General features: G+C 38.8%; 1 protein-coding gene across 2 annotated transcripts in view; it reads left to right on the forward strand.

The window, feature by feature from the left end:
• Positions 1 to 101: 101 nt before the first annotated feature.
• Positions 102 to 21545, forward strand: part of FBXO30 (F-box protein 30) — a 28128-nt gene continuing 6684 nt past the window's right edge. The window contains exons 1-2 of one of the 2 annotated variants that reach the window (XM_023729306.1): positions 102 to 201; positions 10174 to 12220. In XM_023729306.1, the coding sequence (XP_023585074.1) occupies positions 10190 to 12220 (2031 nt within the window). In that variant the 5' untranslated portion in view covers positions 102 to 201; positions 10174 to 10189. Of the gene's footprint in view, positions 202 to 2210; positions 3578 to 10173; positions 12221 to 21545 lie in introns of those variants that run through there. The other variant, XM_004368850.2, reaches the window with a different exon arrangement.

The raw sequence follows: 21545 nt of genomic DNA on the forward strand, positions 1-21545 counted from the left end.
CAGTAATCACGGCCCGGGCGGGCCGCGCTATCCCCGGCCGGCCGATCCGGCGCGCCGAGAGGGCGGTCGCAGTGCCCGCGCCGGTCCTCCTACCTGGCCAGCCGTTGAGGCAGTCAGCAAATGGCGACCCAAACGCCGGGGACATCGACCTCCGTGTCATCCCAGTTTGAATGTCTGTGTGTTGGAGTGAGTGGGTGAAGGGTAAGTTAAACTTGGGGAACCCTAAGAACCTCAAAAGCCCGGCTTCTCGTTCCTTGGCCTTTTAGAAGCTTGGGTTTTGGGGGACAGACGGGTTAAAGTAAGTCTGGGAGGCATCATCAGCTATCTCCACGGGATGAGCGAAGTCGATAACTTTTCCATTCATGGAAGTGAGAGGATCTTAGTCTCGGCCACAGTCCTTATTAAAGGGAAACTTACTGATTTTTCAGATCTGGGGAATATGATCATTTCCACGTTATGTGTGTACTCCTCCTTGGAAGTACGTTGCATGGAAGGGGGACGTATAGTGCAAATTGGATGGAAAGTAATCTCGTTTTTTGAAATACGTGGATTTGGAAGTATAGAGACAGGCAAAACAGTATGTGTTTACCATGGTTCCAGTACTCCCCCCAACCCCCCCCCCTTTGTGTTTCTTTCTGAGCCCTGTCGTAAGTTCCAGAGAGAAGATGCTTGGGAAGGAATTGACCTTTTATTCCATAATTACTTTGTTGACTCTGATCCAAGATGAAGTTATTTATGGGCATTCTGATATCAGTGTAGATTAACTGAAAACTCTTTAAATACTAAAGCCCAAACTTTCTAAACTTTAATTTCCGTTTGCTAGACTTCATTGCAGTGTTGCGTCCTTTAGAGACGTAGTAAATTATGTTAACAGAGTTTTTGTGTTTGGTCCTATCTGTTAAGATTTTCCGAAGCAGTACAGTTGTTGACATGGGAAAAGGAAAAATGTAACTTAAAATATGCCTTAGAATTTTTCTCAGGGTAAACCTTTCAGTATGCAGTTTTTGCTGAATCACTCTTTTTTTATACTTAGTCACTGTTTCTTACTACAGAAGTTTAACTGGGGATAACATGTTTTGCTAGTTTTAAAATTGCAAATTTGTTTTCACTTGGTACTTTAATGTGTTGACATTAGCCTTTTGTGATTCTGGAAATGTTAGTGGGTGGAGTTTTGTGAGTGTTAAAAAAGAGCTGCAGTTTCAGATCAAGGTGAATTTTTATATATTCCAACTGTAGTAGATATTTAATTTTAATCCAGTATTTCTCCATGTCTAGCATTGGAAACTTTTTTTTTTAAACAATATAAAATGGTTCAATAAAATATACCATTGAAAAGCAGTAATATATAGATTGTTAATATTTTGAGATAATGTAATATAGTTAGATACTTTAAGGTCACCAAAGTAGACACTGATTAATGTATGTTCAGTAATTAATACAATGTGTTACCAAAATGTAGCAGTTTTAATGGGATAAGCCATATACTATTCTGTATGATTTTGGGTAAGTCTTTGGATAAAAGGAGTTAGTACATGCTATGGAATGACATTGTATTCATAGAATTCTTTGATGTTAAAGTCTTGAGTGAAAAGGCTATATAAAATACTATTTAATTTCAAATTAAGTTTGATGGAATAGGTGAGATTGATCTTGGCCTAGGGGCTTTTATATTGTCTGCAGCTACACAATACAGACAAGTATGCCTCACTTAAAATCCAGTCTGTGAAAATCTTTTTACAAAAAAAGTATGCCTTTTTTAAAATTTATTTTTAAGGATGGATAATGAAGGCAGAGGAGCCCTGGTGGCACAGTGGTTAAAGTGCTCGGCCGCTAACCAGAAGGTTGGTGGCTCAAACCCACCAACCGCTCCAGGATAGAAAGATGTGGCAGTCTGCTTCCATAAAGATTTACAGCCTTAGAATCCCTATGGGACAGTTCTACACTATCCTGTAGGGTCACTATGAGTTGGAATCAACTCGATGGTATTAGGTTTGATTTCGTTTTGGTTTAATGAAGGTGGTGGTGGTTCAGTGGTAGAATTCTTGCCCCCTCCATGTGGGAGACACGGATTCAATTCCCAGCCAGTGCGCCTCACGCACAGTCACCACTGTCTGTCAGTGGAGCCGTGCACATTGCTGTGATGCTGAACAGGTTTCAGTGGAGCTTCCAGGCTAAGACAGAGTAGGAAGGAAGGCCTGGTAATCTGCTTCTGAAAATCAGCTAGTGAAAACCCTCTGGAGCACAGTGGTCGAATCCTGTTATGCATGGGATCACCATGAGTCGGGGCCAACTCCTATGGCCGCTGACAACATTTGCATTAGATAGTTCCCCATATGATTGCTTTTGATTAGCTTTATAAGTTTAAATGATCTGATGTTAAAAATAATTATATATATACAAGTATATAGTTTATATATGTAAATATGGCTGTTGTGTAAAGCGAAGTACATCTGTTTTACAAAGACTACATGTTTGCATCCTGTTGGGCACACACATGATTATTATCAACCTTTGTAGAGTTCTGGATTGTTTTCAGAGTAGAATAATTGCCTCAAGGTCACAAAGCCGAGATTCCTTGGAAGCCCATTCCCCCATGTCATGCTGCCTGTTTTAATATGCTGAGTTCCACCATTTGGGTGAACTATTTTTATTTATCAACTCAAATAGGTTCTAGTCTGAATATCTCATGTTCACCAGTATTATTTCAATTTCTGATGTAAATTCCTAATACTTTCATTGTTTATTCAGTGGAGACATTGCAAGTAGTTGAAACTTTCACTTTGGAATAAGCTACTCAATCATATTTAGAAATGGAAGATGTATGTTTTGATTATATCTGGAGTGGTTAAAAACTTGAAAATTTTTCTATATAACTAGGTCATTCATTCTATAAATTAAAAAGTCAGCACCAAAGTGTAATAAAAAGACAACACACATATATAACCCATTTAGTCATTTTGGACTCCATCACAGTAGGGCATGTGCTTTAAGTTGGGCATTTAAATTAATAGTGGATTTTCAATCTTGTCTAGCCAGCCTCTTTTTTTTTTTAAAAAAAAAAAAAAACAAGTGAGATAAGATGTCCAACCGAGATTACAGATTATTATGGTCTTTAAAACTGAGTACACCTGATCAGCAAATCAGTCAGCAAGTGTTTGTATTTAGTATGCACTAGTACCTCCGACTATATGAAGAAGAAGAAGGACGAGCCTTGCCCTTGAGGAGCTTATAACTTTTTGCTAAATTTGAAATTTCCACTGTAGTCTCTGTACTAATGGTTAACTGATTGAACAAATCTGTCCATAGTTCCGTAATCAGGCTTGCAATGTAGCAACATTTTACTGTATTTAAATAGAATTCTGTTTCATCTAATACCATATTAATGGTAATACTAAGCAGTAGGCTGATGCCACTTCCTATTTCGAGCTTTTTTCCCTCACCCTGTTCCCTGTTCAGGCATCTGCAGTTGTGCAGACACCTTGCCTTTCTTCTTGAACCGATGTCCCTATATTCAGCTTTTCTCAGTAACCAGCCCATAGGATTGATGAAGGAGTTAAAATAGTGGAACAACATAAAGGTAAACTTTTCCTATGCCTTTTTTAAATTTGTTTAAAGATTTTAAAACAATGGAAGATTGAAATTAACTTTCTTTGATTTGCTCTTTGCTAAGTGATTTATCTTTCTCCATATCTGGAACATACATCTTAGGTACTTAAGAAATGTTTGCGCACAGTTGACTTTTTATAGCAGCTACCTGTACCTGTTGCCATTGAGTCGATTCTGACTGATAGTGACCCCACAGGACAGAGTAGAACTGCCCTCAGGGTTTCCAAGGCTGTAATCTTTACAGAAGCTGACTGCCACCTCTTTCTCCCACCGAGCAGCTGGTGGGTTTGAACCGCCATCCTTTTGGTTAGTGGCCGAGCGCTTAGCTGCTGTGCCACCAGGGCACCTTATAGCAGATACAATGAAGTAATTTTGACTTTGTTTAATGCTAGATCTATAAGGTTGTACCTTTTCGTGGAGTATGTTGTTTTCCATGAAATCAAGAAAATCAATTCGTTTTGACATCCGGATGGTTATTTGCTTGTATTATATTCTTTCATTTATTTATGTATTTAACGTAATGAGCTCCAGAGGTGCAGTTTTGAATGCAAAGGAAAACAAGAATGAATCAGACAGACATGGCCCCGCCCTTCATGGACTCATGGTTTTACTGTGGAGATAGATGTTAAACCGGGTAATGACTTACTTAGAGTTTTGACTAGTTACTAAGGAAAAATGCAGAAATGCAACGTGTAATAAACAGGAATCTTTGCCTTTTGGGGGTATATGGAAAAGTAACTTTGAAACTGAGCCATAAAGGGTGTGAGGCTGCAACTGAGCAGCGGGGAAGACTGTGTTGAAGTCAGGGGTAGACATTAGCCCTGCGGCAGGAACCTGCATTGAGTATTTTTGGTGGCTCTTTATAGAGTATTTAAAAATAATGTTTATTTGCAATCCTCTATTTATTTACCTCCTTACATATTTTAGTGAATTTGGAGAAGGAAAGAAATGCTTTTTGAAGGCAGTATATTTATGTCTAGAGATAGCTTTAAATGACAAGGCTTCATTTCACTGTATGAGAAAATACCATGTCTTAGAACTGTTCTTATAGCTCGCTTGTCAACCACAGAGTATGAACTGGGAAAGAACTTCTGTTAGAGAAAATTTAAATTGTTGTAAAGCATTTAATCATTTACAGATATTTTCTAGTCTAATAAAATTTTTTCCAGTAATTCAACTTTATGTGTAACAATAAAAATGTTGTTTGGAATGTCAAGATTCTGATCAAGGGAATTTAAAAAAAAAACTTAAAAATAATGAAGTTTTATTAAACTCATCTTAAACTTGAAGCCTTAATATTAGCAACATGGTTTCTACTAGGCCTGCCATGTCACTGTTCAACTGATAAATTAGGGATTGACATTTTAAATTTGTTTTACGGGATTAATGAACAATTGTGAAATACCTTATGAGGGCATATTTAATTTGATAATAGTAATCTTGATTAAAAAAAGGATGGATTGGGGAGAATTTGATTTCTCTTTTGCATAGCTGTTTTGAGAATTGTTCAATTCATGATGTAGTTCCAAATGTATGTTTATACTGAGCACTAGAAATGTAAATTGTTTAAAATGCATACATCCACAGCAAAGTAATGTGCTACTATAGTTAGAAAGGACCGAAAAGACTTTTGACCATAGGGGTGATTAAATGTTAGAATAAACTACAAAGTTCTGTAATCTTCATTCCTCAAATAACATCTTAAAATTGGATCACCAGTTACTGAAGTACTGCCTTGTTGTCTTAAACTTTTATAAGTAAACAGCTCTGTTATTATTCGTATACATTGTTCAGATGCAGATTTAAATCCTGGTTCTGCCACTTACTAGGTAGATGACTTTGGGCCTTTCTGAACCTTATTTCCTCTGGGTTGTTATGAGAATTAATAAGTGAAATGAGATCTGTAACGAAGCATAATATGGGTAGGTCGTGTTCCCTTTTTCTTCTAAGTCTAATTCAGTAAATAATTAATATTATGAACTTGCTATGGGTGCCCTTTTTTTAAAAAAAAAATTTTTTTCTTGTTCAGAGGGAGCAATGTGGAAGAAGCTGTATATTTTGAAGCCTGAGAACCCTCTACTTTCCCTTTGCCTTTAAAAGTTGTTGCTGTTGTTTTTGCATTTAACTCAGAGTTGTTTGGAATAGTTGCTATTTTAAACACTTTTGAATTAAGCAATGTTTGATGTTTTTGAGATGTGTTCTGGCTAGTGTGGTCATGTGATGGTGTGTACAGTGATGTAAAGTGTCCTACAAGTTCTGAGAGCAGTGGTCACTTTTGTTAGAGCTGCTTGTATTTTTAGGTTTCTTTCTTAGTAATAGTCAAACCTATAACCTTCAGCATGTACTTCATGATGAACTCAGTTTAGTTGTTGCAAAACAAGAAAGCTACAGCTGTTTTCACAATCACTCAGTAAGATTGGTCTAAAATCTTATTAAAGTTTCTTTTTGGATGTCTGCTTAATTTAGTGTTCGTGGTCATTAATCTTCCATTTCTTCGATTATGATTTTTTTTTAGCATGTCTCTTTAATTTATAGATGTTGTACTTTAAAACTTATGGGGATAAGTGTCCGAAGGTATTGAACTCATAATTTATACTTTTTAACACAATTTTAAAATATAGTTTTGGTATTGAATGTGTGCCTTGTTTTTTTCCTTGACATCATTGAACGCCGTAATATCAGCTCTGATCTTTTCTACTTATCAAGAGAAGCTATATAATAATGATTTAGGCAGACTTTTGTTATTCTAGTTTGAGGAAAGTCAAGCCTCAGCTGGAGAAAAAAGAAATAGCTCTTTGGGGAGTGATTAGTTTACGTGAGCCACCTGTAACCAAGATAGAATTTATGGAAAAATATGTCGAAGCTAGCAATCTCTTATGCACTGAGGTGAAGAAAATAGGTTAAGAATCAGATTCTTTCGCTATCAAGATTAGTCAGCTGTGATGGTTAAGATTGTGTGTCAACTTGGCTGGGCCATGATTCTTAGTGTTTTAAGGTAATCACTCCCATGGTTGAATATACTGTGAGTAGCCAATCAGATGAAAGGGAGTTTCCTTGGGGGTGTGGCCCGCATCTGAATATAAGCAGATGTTCTGGCTTTTTGCTCTCTGTGGATCCTGCGGCTGCTTCCTATCGTCTCATCCCCTGTTCTTAGGACTTGAGCTGTCAGCTTATCTGCCAAACCTAGGATTCATCGATCTGCACAGCCTGTGAGCAGGAGCCCTGCTCTCCGACCTGCTGATCTTGGGCTTGTTAGCTTCTGTGGCTGTGTGACTGGAGAGGCCCCTACCCTGATCCACACACTTGAGACGTTCTAGTGTCTACAGTTGCGTGAGCTGTTTCCTTGATATAATCTCTCTGTCTGTATATATTTATATACTTAACTGGTTTTAATTCTCTAGAGAACCCAGCCTAAGACATCAACAATATAGTAATATAGTGGCCAAGGAAGATGGGGCCTGGAAAAAAAATGCCTTTTGGATTTAGTGCTTAGAATCTCAGTTGTTGTTAGGTGCCATTGAGTCGATTTTGACTCCTAGCGACCCTATGTGGTAGAATAGAACTGCCCCTAGAGTTTTCTTTGCTGTAATCTTTACAGAAACGGATCACCAGGTCTTTCTCCCGTGGAGCTGCTGGGTGGGTTCAACCTGCAACCTTTTGGTAGAGCAGTTTTAATGAGTGGTGGCAAATATAAAGCCAGATTAGAAGGTTGAGGAATATGTGGGAGGCTAGAAGGATTTTTTTGTTTGTTTGTGTTCTGAAAGCTTGACTGAATAGGCAAAAAGAAAGGTAGCAAAAGAGAGATCCCCCAAAAAGCCCGTTGCCATCGAGTCAATTCCGACTCATAGCGACCCTATAGGACAGAGTAGGACTGCCCCATAGCATTTCCAAGGAGCATCTGGTGGATTCGAACTGCTGACCTTTTGGTTAGCAGCCATAGCTCTTAACCACTACACGACCAGGTTTCCAAAAGAGGGATATTGTTTATTATTTAGGTTTTTAAATTTTTTTATTGCATTTTACATTAAAGTGTACAGTACAAATTAGTTTTCTCATTCAAAATTTTATGCAGAAATTGTTTTGTGGCATTGGTTACAATCCCCGCAATGTGTCGGCACTCTCCCCCTTTCCCTTTCTACCGCGAGTTCTCCGTGTCCATTTGTCTAGTTTTCCTGTCCCTTCCTGCCTTCTTATCTTTGCTTTTGGTCAGGTGTTGCCCATTTGGTCTCGTATACTTGACTGAACTAAGAAGAAGCACATTCCTCATGTGTTATTGTTTGTTTTATAGGCCTGTCTAATCTTTGGCTGAAAGGTGGACTTCGGGAGTGGTTTCAGTTCTGAGTTAGCAGGGTATCCAGGGGCCGTAGTCTCAGGGTTCCTCCAGTCTCTGTCAGACAAGTTAGTCCTTTTTTTTTTTTTTTTTTTGTGAATTTGAATTTTATTCTACATTTTTCTCCCACTTTGCATGGAACCGTCTATTATGACCCCTTTCAGAGTGATTGGTAGCTGGGCACCGTCTAGTTCTTCTAGGCTCAGGCTGGTGGAGGCTGTGGTTCATGTGGTCCATTAGTCCTTTGGACTAATATTTTCCTTATGTCTTTGGTTTTCTTGATTCTTCTTTGCTGTGAACGTGGTGGACCAATATATGTATTTTAGATGGCCACTTGCAAGATTTTAAGACCCCAAACATTACTCATCAAAGTAGGAAGTAGAAAATTTTCTTTATGTACTATGTTATGCAGGTTGACCTAGATATCCCCTGAGACCACGGTCTCCAGCCCTCGGCCCCAGTAACTCAGTACCTCAGGGTGTTTGGATGTGTCTAGCAAGCTTCTGTGGCTTTGCCTTGGTCTAGTTTTGCTGACTTCCCCTATATTATATGGTATTTAGATTTTTTTAAGATGAGAATGTCTTAAATATGTTTTACTATTAATCAGAACAACCCAATAAGGAGGTTAAAGGTTATAGAAAAAAATACACTTAATAGGCTCAATAATCGAAAGTAAATCAACATACTGTGCTGATGTTTTCCATTATTTTGGGTGTAAAACTTTTCTTGATAGAAGTTATAATAGCTGATTTTAAACCAGGAAAGACCATTAGGTATCTGTATACTTTCATGATATTTGATAGATACTATTTCTCTGCTTAAAATCCTCAGTGACTTCCAGTTACTTAAAGTCTGAACTCCTAAGAGTAACAGTAAGATTGTAAATAGTCTCATTCCCATTTGGTCTTATCTCTTAGGGACAGCTACCTTACATTTTACCTTGTGATCCCATGATACCAGGAAAGTTGAGGTTTGCTGAACATGTTTTGCCAATTCATGCCAGTTCTGCGTTTGCATGTGCTGTTACTTCACCATTGAATGCCTTCCTTCCTTACCAGCCTTGCCCTTCCATACTTCAGACTTCTCATCTTTCAAGATTACTGTAAATTCTTCTCTAACCCCTACCCATACTGCTTATTATTTTCTCTGTGCTACCGTTTTACTTCTGTTGTTCTGATCATGTAATAGTGTAATTTGACTTTTATTGTCTTTGACTTCCTACTGTAGCTCCTTGAGAGGAGGCAACCTGTCTTACTAATCTTTATATCGCCACACCAAATACAGTAGTGCATGGTAGTTGTATCAGAGTGTTTAATGAATGAATGGAAACTATGACCTCAGAAACAAGTGTGCCCACAGCCGCAGAGCTTGAGGTAGAACTCGTATTTTCTGGATAAATTCCCTTTATGTTGTAATTAAGACTTATTCTGTGGATTTGTTATAGAATTTATTAAGGCATATGCAGAAGGAGAGATCATTAGATGAAATCTTAAATGAATTCATATATTTAGAGGGGATGGAAAAAAGAGAACTTTTATTGAAGTTTTAGGAATCCCTGGGTAGCACACACCGCTGAGCACTTGTGTACTAGCCGAAAGGCTGGTGGTTTAAAACCACCCAGAGGCTCCTCGGAAGACAGGCCTGGTGATCTGCTTCTGAAAGTTCACAGCTTCGGAAACCCTATGGAGTGGTTTTACTCTGCACACATGGGGTAGCCAGTTGGAATCAGCTCGACGGCAGCCAACAACAACAACAGCAAAGTTTTGGTTAAGTCTGTTTATGGAGTTCAGGTATTTCTTTTTTAGGAATATGATAAGGTCTCTGCAGTGTGGGGTATATCAAAATCAGTTCAGTTAAAGTAAAAAAGGTAAAAGTTAAAGAAGCCTCTAATATCTGTTAAAATAAGCATTACCTTGTTTTGTCATTAATTTATACATTACATAGGAGACAAGAATTTAAGTGTTATGTTTTAAAGCTTTGCTTTTTTAGGCATATTATTATATGGTATATAAAAATGAACCTTTATGACAATAGTAAGTTGTTACTTGAATTGAAGTGCTTAAGTTCTTTCAAAATGTATTGATTTATGTAAAATAAACTTATTGCTATGATTATTTTATATTTTTTATATTTTACCCTAAAAGAAGCCAGTATATATTAGCAGTTTATTATTAAACAGTTTTTCCAAATGACCACTTTTTGCCTGACTTCCTATCTTTTTCCATTTCAACAACTAGAGCTGGACTGGCCATTATGGAGGAGGAGCTGCATCATTCACACTGCGTGAACTGTGTCAGCAGACGGTGCATGACCCGACCAGAGCCTGGGATTTCCTGTGACTTGATTGGTTGCCCATTGGTTTGTGGAGCAGTTTTCCATTCTTGTAAAGCTGATGAACATCGACTTTTATGTCCATTTGAACGAGTGCCTTGTTTAAATAGTGACTTTGGATGTCCGTTTACAATGGCCCGAAATAAAGTTGCTGAACATCTAGAAACATGTCCTGCAAGCGTGGTGTGCTGTACTATGGAGTGGAACCGATGGCCAGTTAGTTATGCAGACCGGAAATCATATGAAAATCTAAGCAGAGATGTTGATGAAGTGGCACAATTAGATATGGCCTTGGCCCTTCAAGACCAAAGGATGCTGTTAGAATCTCTCAAAGTAGCCACCATGATGTCAAAAACAACTGATAAAGTATCAGAAGCTAGAGAACAAATTTCAGTGAAATCAAGTGTCCCAGAAGTACCACATACTAATGGCTTGGTGTCTGTTCATGAAGAATCTTATGGTGCACTTTATCAGGCTACTGTAGAAACAACCAGAAGTTTGGCTGCTGCTTTAGATATCCTAAATACTGCCACAAGAGACATTGGCATGTTAAGTACAAGTCTTTGTGTATCCCAAAATGAAATAGATGAAGAGCAAAATACCAGAGAAGGCTTACAGGATAGAAACTTAAAAGACCAGGATCCTCTTTATGATTATGAGATAGGAGTAGTAGGTGGAATTGACCACAACGATACAAATCAGAATGCCCAGCCTGAACAAAATGGTTCAAGTGATGTATTATGTGACTTGGATACACGTTCTCATGGCACTTCTGCTCTTTGTAATGGCTTTCCTTTGGAAAATATATGTACACAGGTACAGAATCAGAATTTACATGGTGATTCAAAGCAAACTAACTTAACAAATGGAGAATGTGTGGCATCAGATGACGCTTCAGAACCTTCCAGTTCGCTTTCAGTAGCAGCACAACTTAGGGAAGTAATACCGTCCAATCCTTTGCCTAATGGCACAGTGCAGCATATCCTTATGCCCAATGATGAAGATGAAGGAGAATTGTGTCAGAGAAAAGTAGACTTAGGGGACTTGAGAGATATGAATGTCTTGCCTTTTGGTATTCATTCATTCAAATTTCTGTCTAATTCATGTTGGTCCAAACCGAAGGAAGATAAAGCAGTGGATACATCAGATTTGGAAGTTGCAGAAGATCCCATGGGCCTCCAAGGAATAGATCTAATCACAGCAGCATTACTGTTTTGTCTAGGAGATTCTCCAGGTGGGAGGGGTATATCTGATAGTCGCATGGTTGATGTTTATCACATTGACTTTGGGACTCAGACTTTTTCACTTCCATCTGCAATATTAGCTACAAATACAATGGTTGGGGAAATAGCTTCAGCTTCAGCTTGTGATCATGCCAACCCACAGCTTTCAAATCCAAGTCCGTTTCAGACACTTGGGCTGGATTTAGTTTTGGAATGTGTTGCTAGGTACCAACCCAAGCAGCGTTCAATGTTTACATTTGTTTGTGGACAGTTATTTAGAAGAAAAGAATTTTCTTCACATTTTAAGAATGTACACGGTGACATTCATGCTGGACTCAATGGCTGGATGGAACAGAGGTGTCCTTTAGCTTATTATGGTTGTACCTATTCTCAGCGTAGATTTTGTCCATCAACACAAGGAGCAAAGATTATACATGACCGCCATTTGAGGTCATTTGGAATTCAGCCATGCATATCTACAGTATTAGTAGAACCTGCTAGACACTGTGTGTTGGGATTACATAGTGACCATCTGAGTAGTCTTCCTTTTGAGGTCCTGCAGCATATTGCAGGCTTTCTTGATGGCTTCAGTTTATGCCAGCTCTCCTGTGTGTCCAGGTTAATGAGGGATGTGTGTGGCAGTCTGCTTCAGTCTCGTGGAATGGTCATACTGCAGTGGGGGAAAAGGAAGTATCCAGATGGAAAGTCATCATGGCAGATAAAAGAAAAGGTTAGTTAATCTTAACTGTATCAACCCCTTATTTTACATATTTTTGTTGTTAGCTGCCACTGAGTGGACTCCAACTCTTGGTGACCTTATGTACAACAGAACAAAACATTGGATGGTCCTGCGTCATCCTCACAATCTCCAGCATGTTCGAGTCCATTGTTACCACTGTTGTACCAGTTTGTGTCACTGAGGGTCTCTCATGCTCTCGTTGGCCCTCTACTTCACCAAACATGATGTTCTGCTCTAGCGATTGCTCCCTTCTGATGATGGGTCCAAAGCAAGCAAGTAGGACAATGTTCTGTTGTGACCCGTAAGGTTTTCACTGGCTGATTTTTGGAAGTAGATCACCAGGCCTTTCTTCCTGGTCTGTCTTAGTCTGGAAGCTCTGCTGAAACCTGTCTACCATGGGTGACCCTCCTAGTATTTGAAATACCATTGACATAGCTTCGAGCATCATAGCAACACACAAGCCACCATGGTCTGACAAACTAATAGATGGGTGGTGGTGACATATAGTAGCACTTAATGTTACTGATGAATTAGTAAAATTAATATCTTGTTGGTAAATTAACCATCCCCTAAAACTTACAAAGTTCATATGATGGCGAACTCTTTTTTATTAATAACTAATTTGGAACTAGGATCATTAGAATTATTCGTCATGATTACAGATTTTTTGCAGACATCCTAGAACTAGATTCAGATCTAATGTAGTATAGACCACATCTTGTTTCTTTAATTGAGCAGTTCCATATCCCTCCGTTCTTCTGAAACAGCTTTATTTGTTTGGGTCCATTTTATCACGTTCTAACTTGGGCTCCATGTGAAACATTTTCACCATAAGACAGTGGAGGAAGCAAGGAGAAGGTTATTTCCTGCTTACAATTGGCATTTTCTCTCTGTCCTTTTTAGCAACTTCTCTTGTAGGACTTGGTTATTTCAGGTAGAACTTAGCTAGAAAGAGATAATAATAAGCTGTAACCACTACTACAGACATGCTAGTAGAGACCAATAGAGTATTCGGGGGATATTGTTTTTGTTAGGTGCTGTTGAGTCAGTTCCGCTGTTAATGATTCTATGTGCAACAGAGTGAAAACACTGCTCGGTCTTGCGCCACGCTTACAGTTGTTGCTGTTTGAACCCATTGTTGCAGCCACTATTTCAGTCCGTCTCGTTGAGGGTCTTTCTCTCTTTTGCTGACCCTCTACTTTACCAAGCATGATGTCCTCCTCCGGGGACTGGTCCCTCCTGATAACATGTCTAAAGTAAGTGAGATGAATTCTCACCATCCTCACTTCTAATGAGCATTCTGGCTGTACTTCCAACACAGATTTGTTCTTTCTTCTGACGATCCATGGTATAGTCAATATTCTTTGCCAACACCATAATTCAAAGGCATCAATCCTTCGGTCTTCCTTATTTATTTTCCAACTTTCCCTTGCATATGAGACAGTTGAAAATACAGTGACTTGGGTTAGGTGCACCTTAGTCCTCAAAGTGATATCTTTGCTTCTTAATGCTTTGTAGGGGTCTTTTGCAGCAGGTTTCCCCAGTGCAATATGTCATTTGATTTTTTTTTTTTAATTAAGATGAAGGTTTACAGAGCAAATTAGTTTCTCATTAAACAGTACACGTACTGTTTTGTGACATTGGTTGTCAACCCTGCAACGTGTTGACACTCTCCCCTTCTCAACCTTGGGTTCCTCGTTACCAGCTTTTCTGCCCCCTCCTGCCTTCTCGTCCTTGCCCCTAGGCTGGTGTGCTTAGTTAGTCTCATATACATGGTTGAGCTACGTACGTGTATTATTTGTTTTGTAGACCTGTGTAATCTTTGGCTGAAGGGAGAACTCAGGAGTGACTTCAGTACTGAGTGAGAAGGGTGTCCGGGGGCCTTGCTCTTAGGGTTTCTCCATTTTCTGTCAGATAAGTAAGTCTGGTCTTTTTTTTGTGAGTTAGAATTTTGTTCAACATTTTTCTCCATCTCTGTCCTGAATCCTCTATTGCGATCCCTGTCAGAGCAATCGGTGGTGGTAGCCGGGCACCATCTAGTTGTGCTGGACTCAACTGGTGGAAGCTGTGGTAGTTGCAGTCCATTAGTCCATTAGACTAATCTTTCCCTTGTGTCCTTGGTTTTCTTCATTCTCCCTTGCTCCAGATGGGGTGAGACCAGTGGAGTATCTTAGACGGCTACTCACAGGCTTTTAAGACCCCAGACGCAACTCACCAAAGTAGACGCAAAACATTTTCTTTATAAATTATGTTATGTCAATTGAGCTGGATGTCCTCTGAGACCATTGCCCCCAGTCCTCAGCCCAGTAATTCGAATCCCTCAGGGAGTTTGAATTTGTCTATGAAGCTCCCATGACCTTGCCTTGGTCAAATTGTGCTGATTTCCCCAGTATTGTGTACTGTCTTAACCGTCACCAAAGTTACTACTTATCTATCATCTAGTTAGTATTTTTCCCTCCCTGCTCCTCCCTCTCATTGCTTCTTCACTGCTACTTCCATGGGCTTGATTGCAGATCCCAGTAAAATGAAATCCTTGACAACTTCACTATTTTTTCTGTTTATCATGATGTTGCTTATTGGTGTAGTTGTGAGGATTTTTGTTTTCTTTATGTTGAGGTGCAATCCATACTGTAGGCTGTGGTCTTTGATCTTCATCAGTAAGTGCTTCAAGTCCTCTTCACTTTCGGCAAACAAGGTTGCGTCATCTGCATATTGCAGGTTGTTAATGAGTCTTCCTCCAGTCCTGATGCCTTGTTCTTCTTCATATAGTCCAGGTTCTTGGATTATTTTCTCAGCATACAGATTGAATAAGTATGGTGAAAGGATACAACCCTGACACAAACACTTTTCCTGATTTCAAACCACACAGTATCCCCTTGTACTATTTGAAGGACACCTCTTGATCTATGTACAGGGTCCTCATGAGCACAATTAAGTGTTCTGGAATTCCCATTCTTCCCAATGTTGTCCATAATTTGTTATGATCCACACAGTTGAATGCCTTTGCATAGTCAATAAAGCACAGGTAAACATTTTTCTGGTATTCTCTGCTTTCAGCCAAGATCCATCTCATATCAGCAATAATATCGCTTGTTCCATGTCCTTTTCTGAATCCACCTTGAATTTTTGATGGTTCCCTGTTGATGTACTGCTGTAACCACTTGAATTATATTCAGCAAAATTTTACTTGTGTGTGATATTAATGATATTGTTGGATAATTTCTGCATTCTGTTGGATGACGTTTCTTTGGAATGGTCACAAATATGGATCTCTTCCAGTCTGTTGGCCAGGTACCTGTCTGCCAAATTTCTTGACATAGACAAGTGAGTGCTTCCAGCATTGTATCTGCTTGTTGAAACATCTCAGTTGATATTCCATATATTCCTGGAGCCTTGTTTTTCGCCAGTGTCTTCTGTACAGCTTGAACTTCTTCCTTCATTGCCGTCGGTTCTAGATCATATGCTACCTCCTAAATAGTTGAACATCAACCAATTCTTTTTGGTACAGTGACTCTGTGTATTCCTTCATCTTCTTTTGGTGCTACCTGTGTTGTTCAATATTTTGCCCAGAGACTCCTTTAGAATTTGCAACTGGAGACTTGAAGTTTTTCTTCAGTTCTTTCAGCTTGAGAAATGCGAAAGGTGTTATTCTCTTTTGGTTTTCTAACTCCAGGTCTTTGCACATTTCATTATAATACTTTGTCTTCTGGAGCTGCCCTTTGAAATCTTCTGTTCAACTTTTACTTCATCATTTCTTCCATTTTCTTTAGCTACTCTATGTTCATGAGCAAGTTTCAGAGTCTCTTCTGATATCTGTTTTGGTCTTTTCTTTCTTTCCTGTCTTTTTGATGACCTTTTACTTTACTCATGTATGATGTCCTTGATGTATGATGTTTTGGATGTCATCCCACAACTCATCTGGTCTTGAGTCATTAGTGTTCAGTGCATCAAAACTATTCTTAAGATGATCTCTAAATTCAGGTGGGATATTCTCAAGGTTGTACTTTGACTCTCATGGACTTTTTTTAATTTTCAGCTTGAACTTGCATATGAGCAACTGATGGTCTGTTCTGCAGTGTGCTTGTCCATCGTCTCTTTCTACAAATGTAGTCGATTTGATTCTAGTTTATTCCATCTGGTGAAGTCCACTTGTATAGTCACCATTTATGTTGTTGAAAAAAGGTATTTATGTTGTTGAAAAAGGTATCGTTGATCTTGCAGAATTCTATCATGCAATCACCAGCACTGTTTCTATAACCAAGGCCATATTTTCCAACTATTGATCCTTCTTTTTTTCCAAGTTTCTCATTGCAATCACCAGTAATTATCAGTGCATCTTGATCATGTGTTTGATCAATTTCAGACTGCAGAAGTTGGTAAAAATCTTCAAATTTCTTCATCTTTGGCATTAGTGATTGGTACATAAATATGAATAATGTATTAACTGATCTTCCTTGTAAACGTACGGGTATTATCCTACCACTGACAGCATTATATACTTCAGGATAGCTCTTGAAATGTTCTTTTTGACAATGAATGCTACACCATTGCTCTTCAATTTTTCATTCCTGGCATAGTAGGCCATATGATTGCCTGATACAGATGGCCAATACCAGCCCATTTCAGCTCACTAATGCCTAGGATATTGATCTTTATGTGTTCCATTTCATTTTTGATGACTTCCAATTTTCCTAGATTCATAGTTCTGTTCCTGTTTTTAATGGACGTTTGCATCTGTTTCCTCTCATTTTGAGTCATGCCACATCAGCAAATGAAGATCCCAAAAGGTTTACTCTATCCAGGTTGTTAAAGATTGACCCTACTTTGAGGAGGCAACTCTTCCCCAGTTATATTTTGAGTGCCTTCCAACCTGAGGGGCTCATCTTCTGGCACTGTTATCAGACAGTGTTCTACTGTTATTCATAAGGTTTTCACTGGCCTTTTTTTTTTTTTTTTAATTAAATAGATCACCAGGTCCTTCTTCCTAGTCTGTCTTAGTCTGGACACTGCTGAAACCTGTCCACCATGGGTGACCCTGCTGGTATTTGAAATAACAGTGGCATAGCTTTCAGCATCACAGCAACATGCAAGCCACACAGTATGTCTGACATATGGACAGACGAGTGGTGGCTTTGGGGGATAGAGAACAAAAATGGACAGGTGTGGAAATGTACTAGGCTGACGTGAGATAAGAGTGGGGCAGTGGGATTTGATGTGGGTGGAACTCTGGTTTTAGTACAGTACACAGTAGTAGTACGCATTAGGAGCCTAGACTGGATATTTAGGCAGACCTGGGAGAAAATCCTGCTCCACCATTTTCCTCCTGTGATACCCTACTTTTGCCCAGCTCCTATTTTAAGCAGTATCCAACAGAAACTAGAAGATATTAAAAGTAGCTTTAACTGAAGTGTTTTTCCATTTTAGAAAACTTGGAATATGAAACTAGGAATTTTGATAAACTTTGCATTTGGTTGCCCAGAGTTAACATTTCCTAGTTACTTCATTCTTAACATCATTAGGTTTTCTCTGACTTTTATTCATTGCTTTAGTTTTTCAGAATTCTACATCTACTTTTTTGTACACCTAAGACTTTTCAAAAAATGAATGAACGCACTAATTTATCTTTTTTTTTTTCAAAAGGAAATTCTGGTGGGAGAAAGTTTTACACTTGTGTATATGTGGGTATGTGAGTGTTTTATGTTTTGCAGATAATTTGGTGTCTTTTTCCCATTTGGCCTGTCGTCTTTGAGATGAGACACTCTGAGCACGGGTTTTTTTTTATCCTTACCCACTAGTATTGACATACGAGGTGAAATATTTTCTAGGGATTCTATACTTATCCCTGTGGAAAATTTCATCTACTCTTGGAGTTTAAATTGCCATCATTTATATAGATTACTCACACATCTGTATCCTAGCCATTTTCTCCTCTGAACTCACACTGGTATATACAAGTGTCTACTGGACATGTTCACTTGATTACCTCACAGCTTCTTCAAACTCAACATGTCTGACCTACAGCAACCACCTCCTAACTGGATTCTACTTCCAGTTGGATTCTCCCCTGTCTAATGTATTCTCTATACAAGAGCTAGGGTAGTATATATTTTGTTAAATACAATACTTATGCTGTCCTGTAATTCTTAAAAACTTCTTTAATGCTTGTGCATTGTGTCTGGGATAGCGACAGCCTCCTTAATGAAACACTTAAGATTTTTCCTGATCTGACCCTTACTTACCTGGTTCTTACTTACCTCTTGGTTTCCTCTTGTCACTTTATAGTTCAGCCACATGTAGTTGCTTAGGTCTCTGATATTTTGTTTCTTCCCTCAAGACCTTTGAATATGCTATCCCTAATTCTTACATTTGAGCACTTGAAATTTACTATATAATGTATAAGCACTTTACTTTCCTTAATTTATTTAATTCACTGTCCCCAGTTAAGGGATTAAACAGGCTTAGAGAGGGTAAGTAATTTGTTCAGCTCATTTATGGATTCAGACTTAGGCAGCCTGTTTCTGGAGCTTGGGATCTTTTTCTCCTTGCTAAACTTTGCTCACTCTTTAGGTCTTAGTTCTTCAAGCAAGCCCTCTGGGAACCCCACCTGAAACTTTCAGGAAGGTTCACTGCTCTGTATTCCTATGATACCGCATTGTACACCACTACTAAAGTGCTTGTCTTTTTTTTTTTTTATTGTGCTTTAAGTGAAACTTTACATTTCAAGTCAGTTTCTCATACAGATATTTATACATACATTGCTATATGACCGTAGTTGCTCTCCCAATACTGTGACAGCACATTCCTCCTTTCCACCCTGGATTTCCCGTGTCTATTCAACCAGCTCCTGACCCTCTCTGCCTTCTCATCTCACCTCCGGAGAGGAGCTGCCCATTTAGTCTCATGTATCTACTTGAGCTAAGAAGCACACTTTTCATGAGTATCATTTTATGTCTTATAGTCTGGTCTAATGTATGTCTGAATAGTTGGCTTTGGGAATGGTTTCAGTTCTGGGCTAACAGAGAGTCCAGTCTGGTCTTTTCAGTAGAATTTGAGTTCTGCACCCCACTTTTCTCCTGCCCCATCAGGGACTCTGTTTTGTTGCCTGTCAGGGCAGTCATTGGTGGTAGCCAGGCACCATCTAGTCTTCTGTTCTCAGGCTGATGGAGTCTCTGGTTTATGTGGCCCTTTCTGTCTCTTGGGCTAATTTTTTCCTTGTGTCTTTGCTGTTCCTTATTCTCCTTTGCTCCAGGTTGGTTGGGACCAATTGATGTATCTTAGATGGCCACTTGCTAGCTTTCAGGATCCCAGATGCCACTCACCAAAGTGGGATACAGAACATTTTCTTAATAAACTTTGTTATGACAATTGACCTGTATGTCCCCTGAAACCATGTCCCTAGACCCTCATCCCTGCTACTCTGTTCCTTGAAGTGTTTGGTTGTATTGAGGAAACTTCTTAGTGTGTAGTGTGTGTTGTCCTTCCCTTCACCTAAGATAATTCTTGTCTACTATCTAGTTAGTGAATACCCGTCTCTCTCCCTCCCCACCCTCAGAACCATTAAAGAATGTTTTCTTCTGTGTTTAAGCCTTGAGTTCTTATAATAGTGGTCTTATACAATATTTGTCCTTTTGTTACTGACTAAATTCAGTCAGCATAATGCCTTCCAGATTCCTCCATATTGTGTTTCACGGATTCATTGTTATTCTTTACTGTTGGGTAGTAGTCCCTTGTGTGAATATACCATAATTTGTTTATCCATTCGTCCATTGATGGGCACCTAGGTTGTTTCCATTTTTTGCTAACGTGAACAGTGCTGCAGTGAACATGGGTGTGCATATATCTATTCATGTGACAGCTCTTATTTCTCTAGGATGTATTCCAAGGAGTGGGATTTCTGGATCATATGGTACTCTTATTTCTAGCTTTTTAAGGAAGTGCCAAATCTATTTCCAAAGTGGTTGTACCATTTTACATTCCCACCAACAGTGTGTAAGTGTTCCAGTCTCTCCACAACCTCTATAGCATGTATTTGTGTTTTTAGGATTAATGCTAGCCTTGTTGGGGTGAGATGGTATCTCACTGTAGTTTTGATTTGCATTTCTCTAATGGCTAATGATCGTGAGCATTTCCTCATGTGTCTGTTAGCCACCTGAATGTCATCTTCAGTGAAGTACCTGTTCATATCCTTTGCCCATTTTTTAATTGAGTTATTTGTCTTTTTGTTGTTGAAGTTTTGCAGTATCTTGTAGATTTTAGAGATTAGACACTGATCAGATTTCTCACAGCCAAAATTTTTTTCCCAGTCTGTAGGTTGTCTTTTAACTCTTTTGGTGAAGTCTTGATGAGCATAAGTGTTTGATTTTTAGGAGCTCCCAGTTATTTAGTTTCTCTTTTCGTGTTTGTGCATTGTTACTTATGGTTCGTATTCTGTTTCTGCCATGTATTAGGGCTCCTCGCATTATCCCTGTTTTTTTTCCCCATGATCTTTATTGTTTTCGATTTTCTATTTAGGTCTTTGGTCCATTTTGAGTTAGTTTTTGCGCATAGTGTGAGGTATGGGTCTTATTTCAGTTTTTTGCAGATGGATATCCAGTTATGTCAGCACCATTTGTTAAAGAAACCGTCTTTTTCCCAATTAACGGACTTTGGGACTTTTGTAAAATATTAGCTGCTCATAGGTGGATAAGTTTACATCCGGATTCTTGATTCTGTTCCATTGGTCTGTGTATCTGTTGTACCAGTATCAGGCTGTTTTGACTACCGTGATGGTATAATAGGTTCTAAAATCACATAGTGTGAGAACTCCCACTTTGTTCTTCTTTTTCAGTAATACTTTACTTATCCGGGGCCTCTTCTCTTTCCATAAGAAGCTGGTGATTTGTTTATCTATCTCATTAAAAAATGCCACTGGAATTTGCATCAGGATTGCATTTTGTATCTAGATCGCTTGGGTAGAATTGACATTTTCACAGTGTTCAGTCTTCCTACCCATCAGTAAGGTATGTTTTTTCACTTATTCAGGTCTCTTTTGGTTTCTTGCAGTAGTGTCTTGCAGTTTTCATTGTATAGGTCTTTTACATCTCTGATTAGATTTATTCCTAAGTATTTTATCTTCTTGGGGGCTGTTGTAAATAGTATTGATTTGGTGATTTCCTCTTCGAAGTTCTCTTTGTTGGTGTAGAGGAATCCAACTGATTTTTGTATATTTGTCTTGTATCTTGAAACTTTGCTGAAATCTTCTATTAGTTCCAGTAGTTTTCTTGTGGATTCTTTGGGATTTTCTGTGTATAAGATCATATCATCTGCAAATAGAGAT

Source organism: Trichechus manatus, unplaced genomic scaffold (assembly GCF_000243295.1).
Source record: "Trichechus manatus latirostris isolate Lorelei unplaced genomic scaffold, TriManLat1.0 scaffold00002, whole genome shotgun sequence".
NCBI lineage: Eukaryota > Metazoa > Chordata > Mammalia > Sirenia > Trichechidae > Trichechus > Trichechus manatus.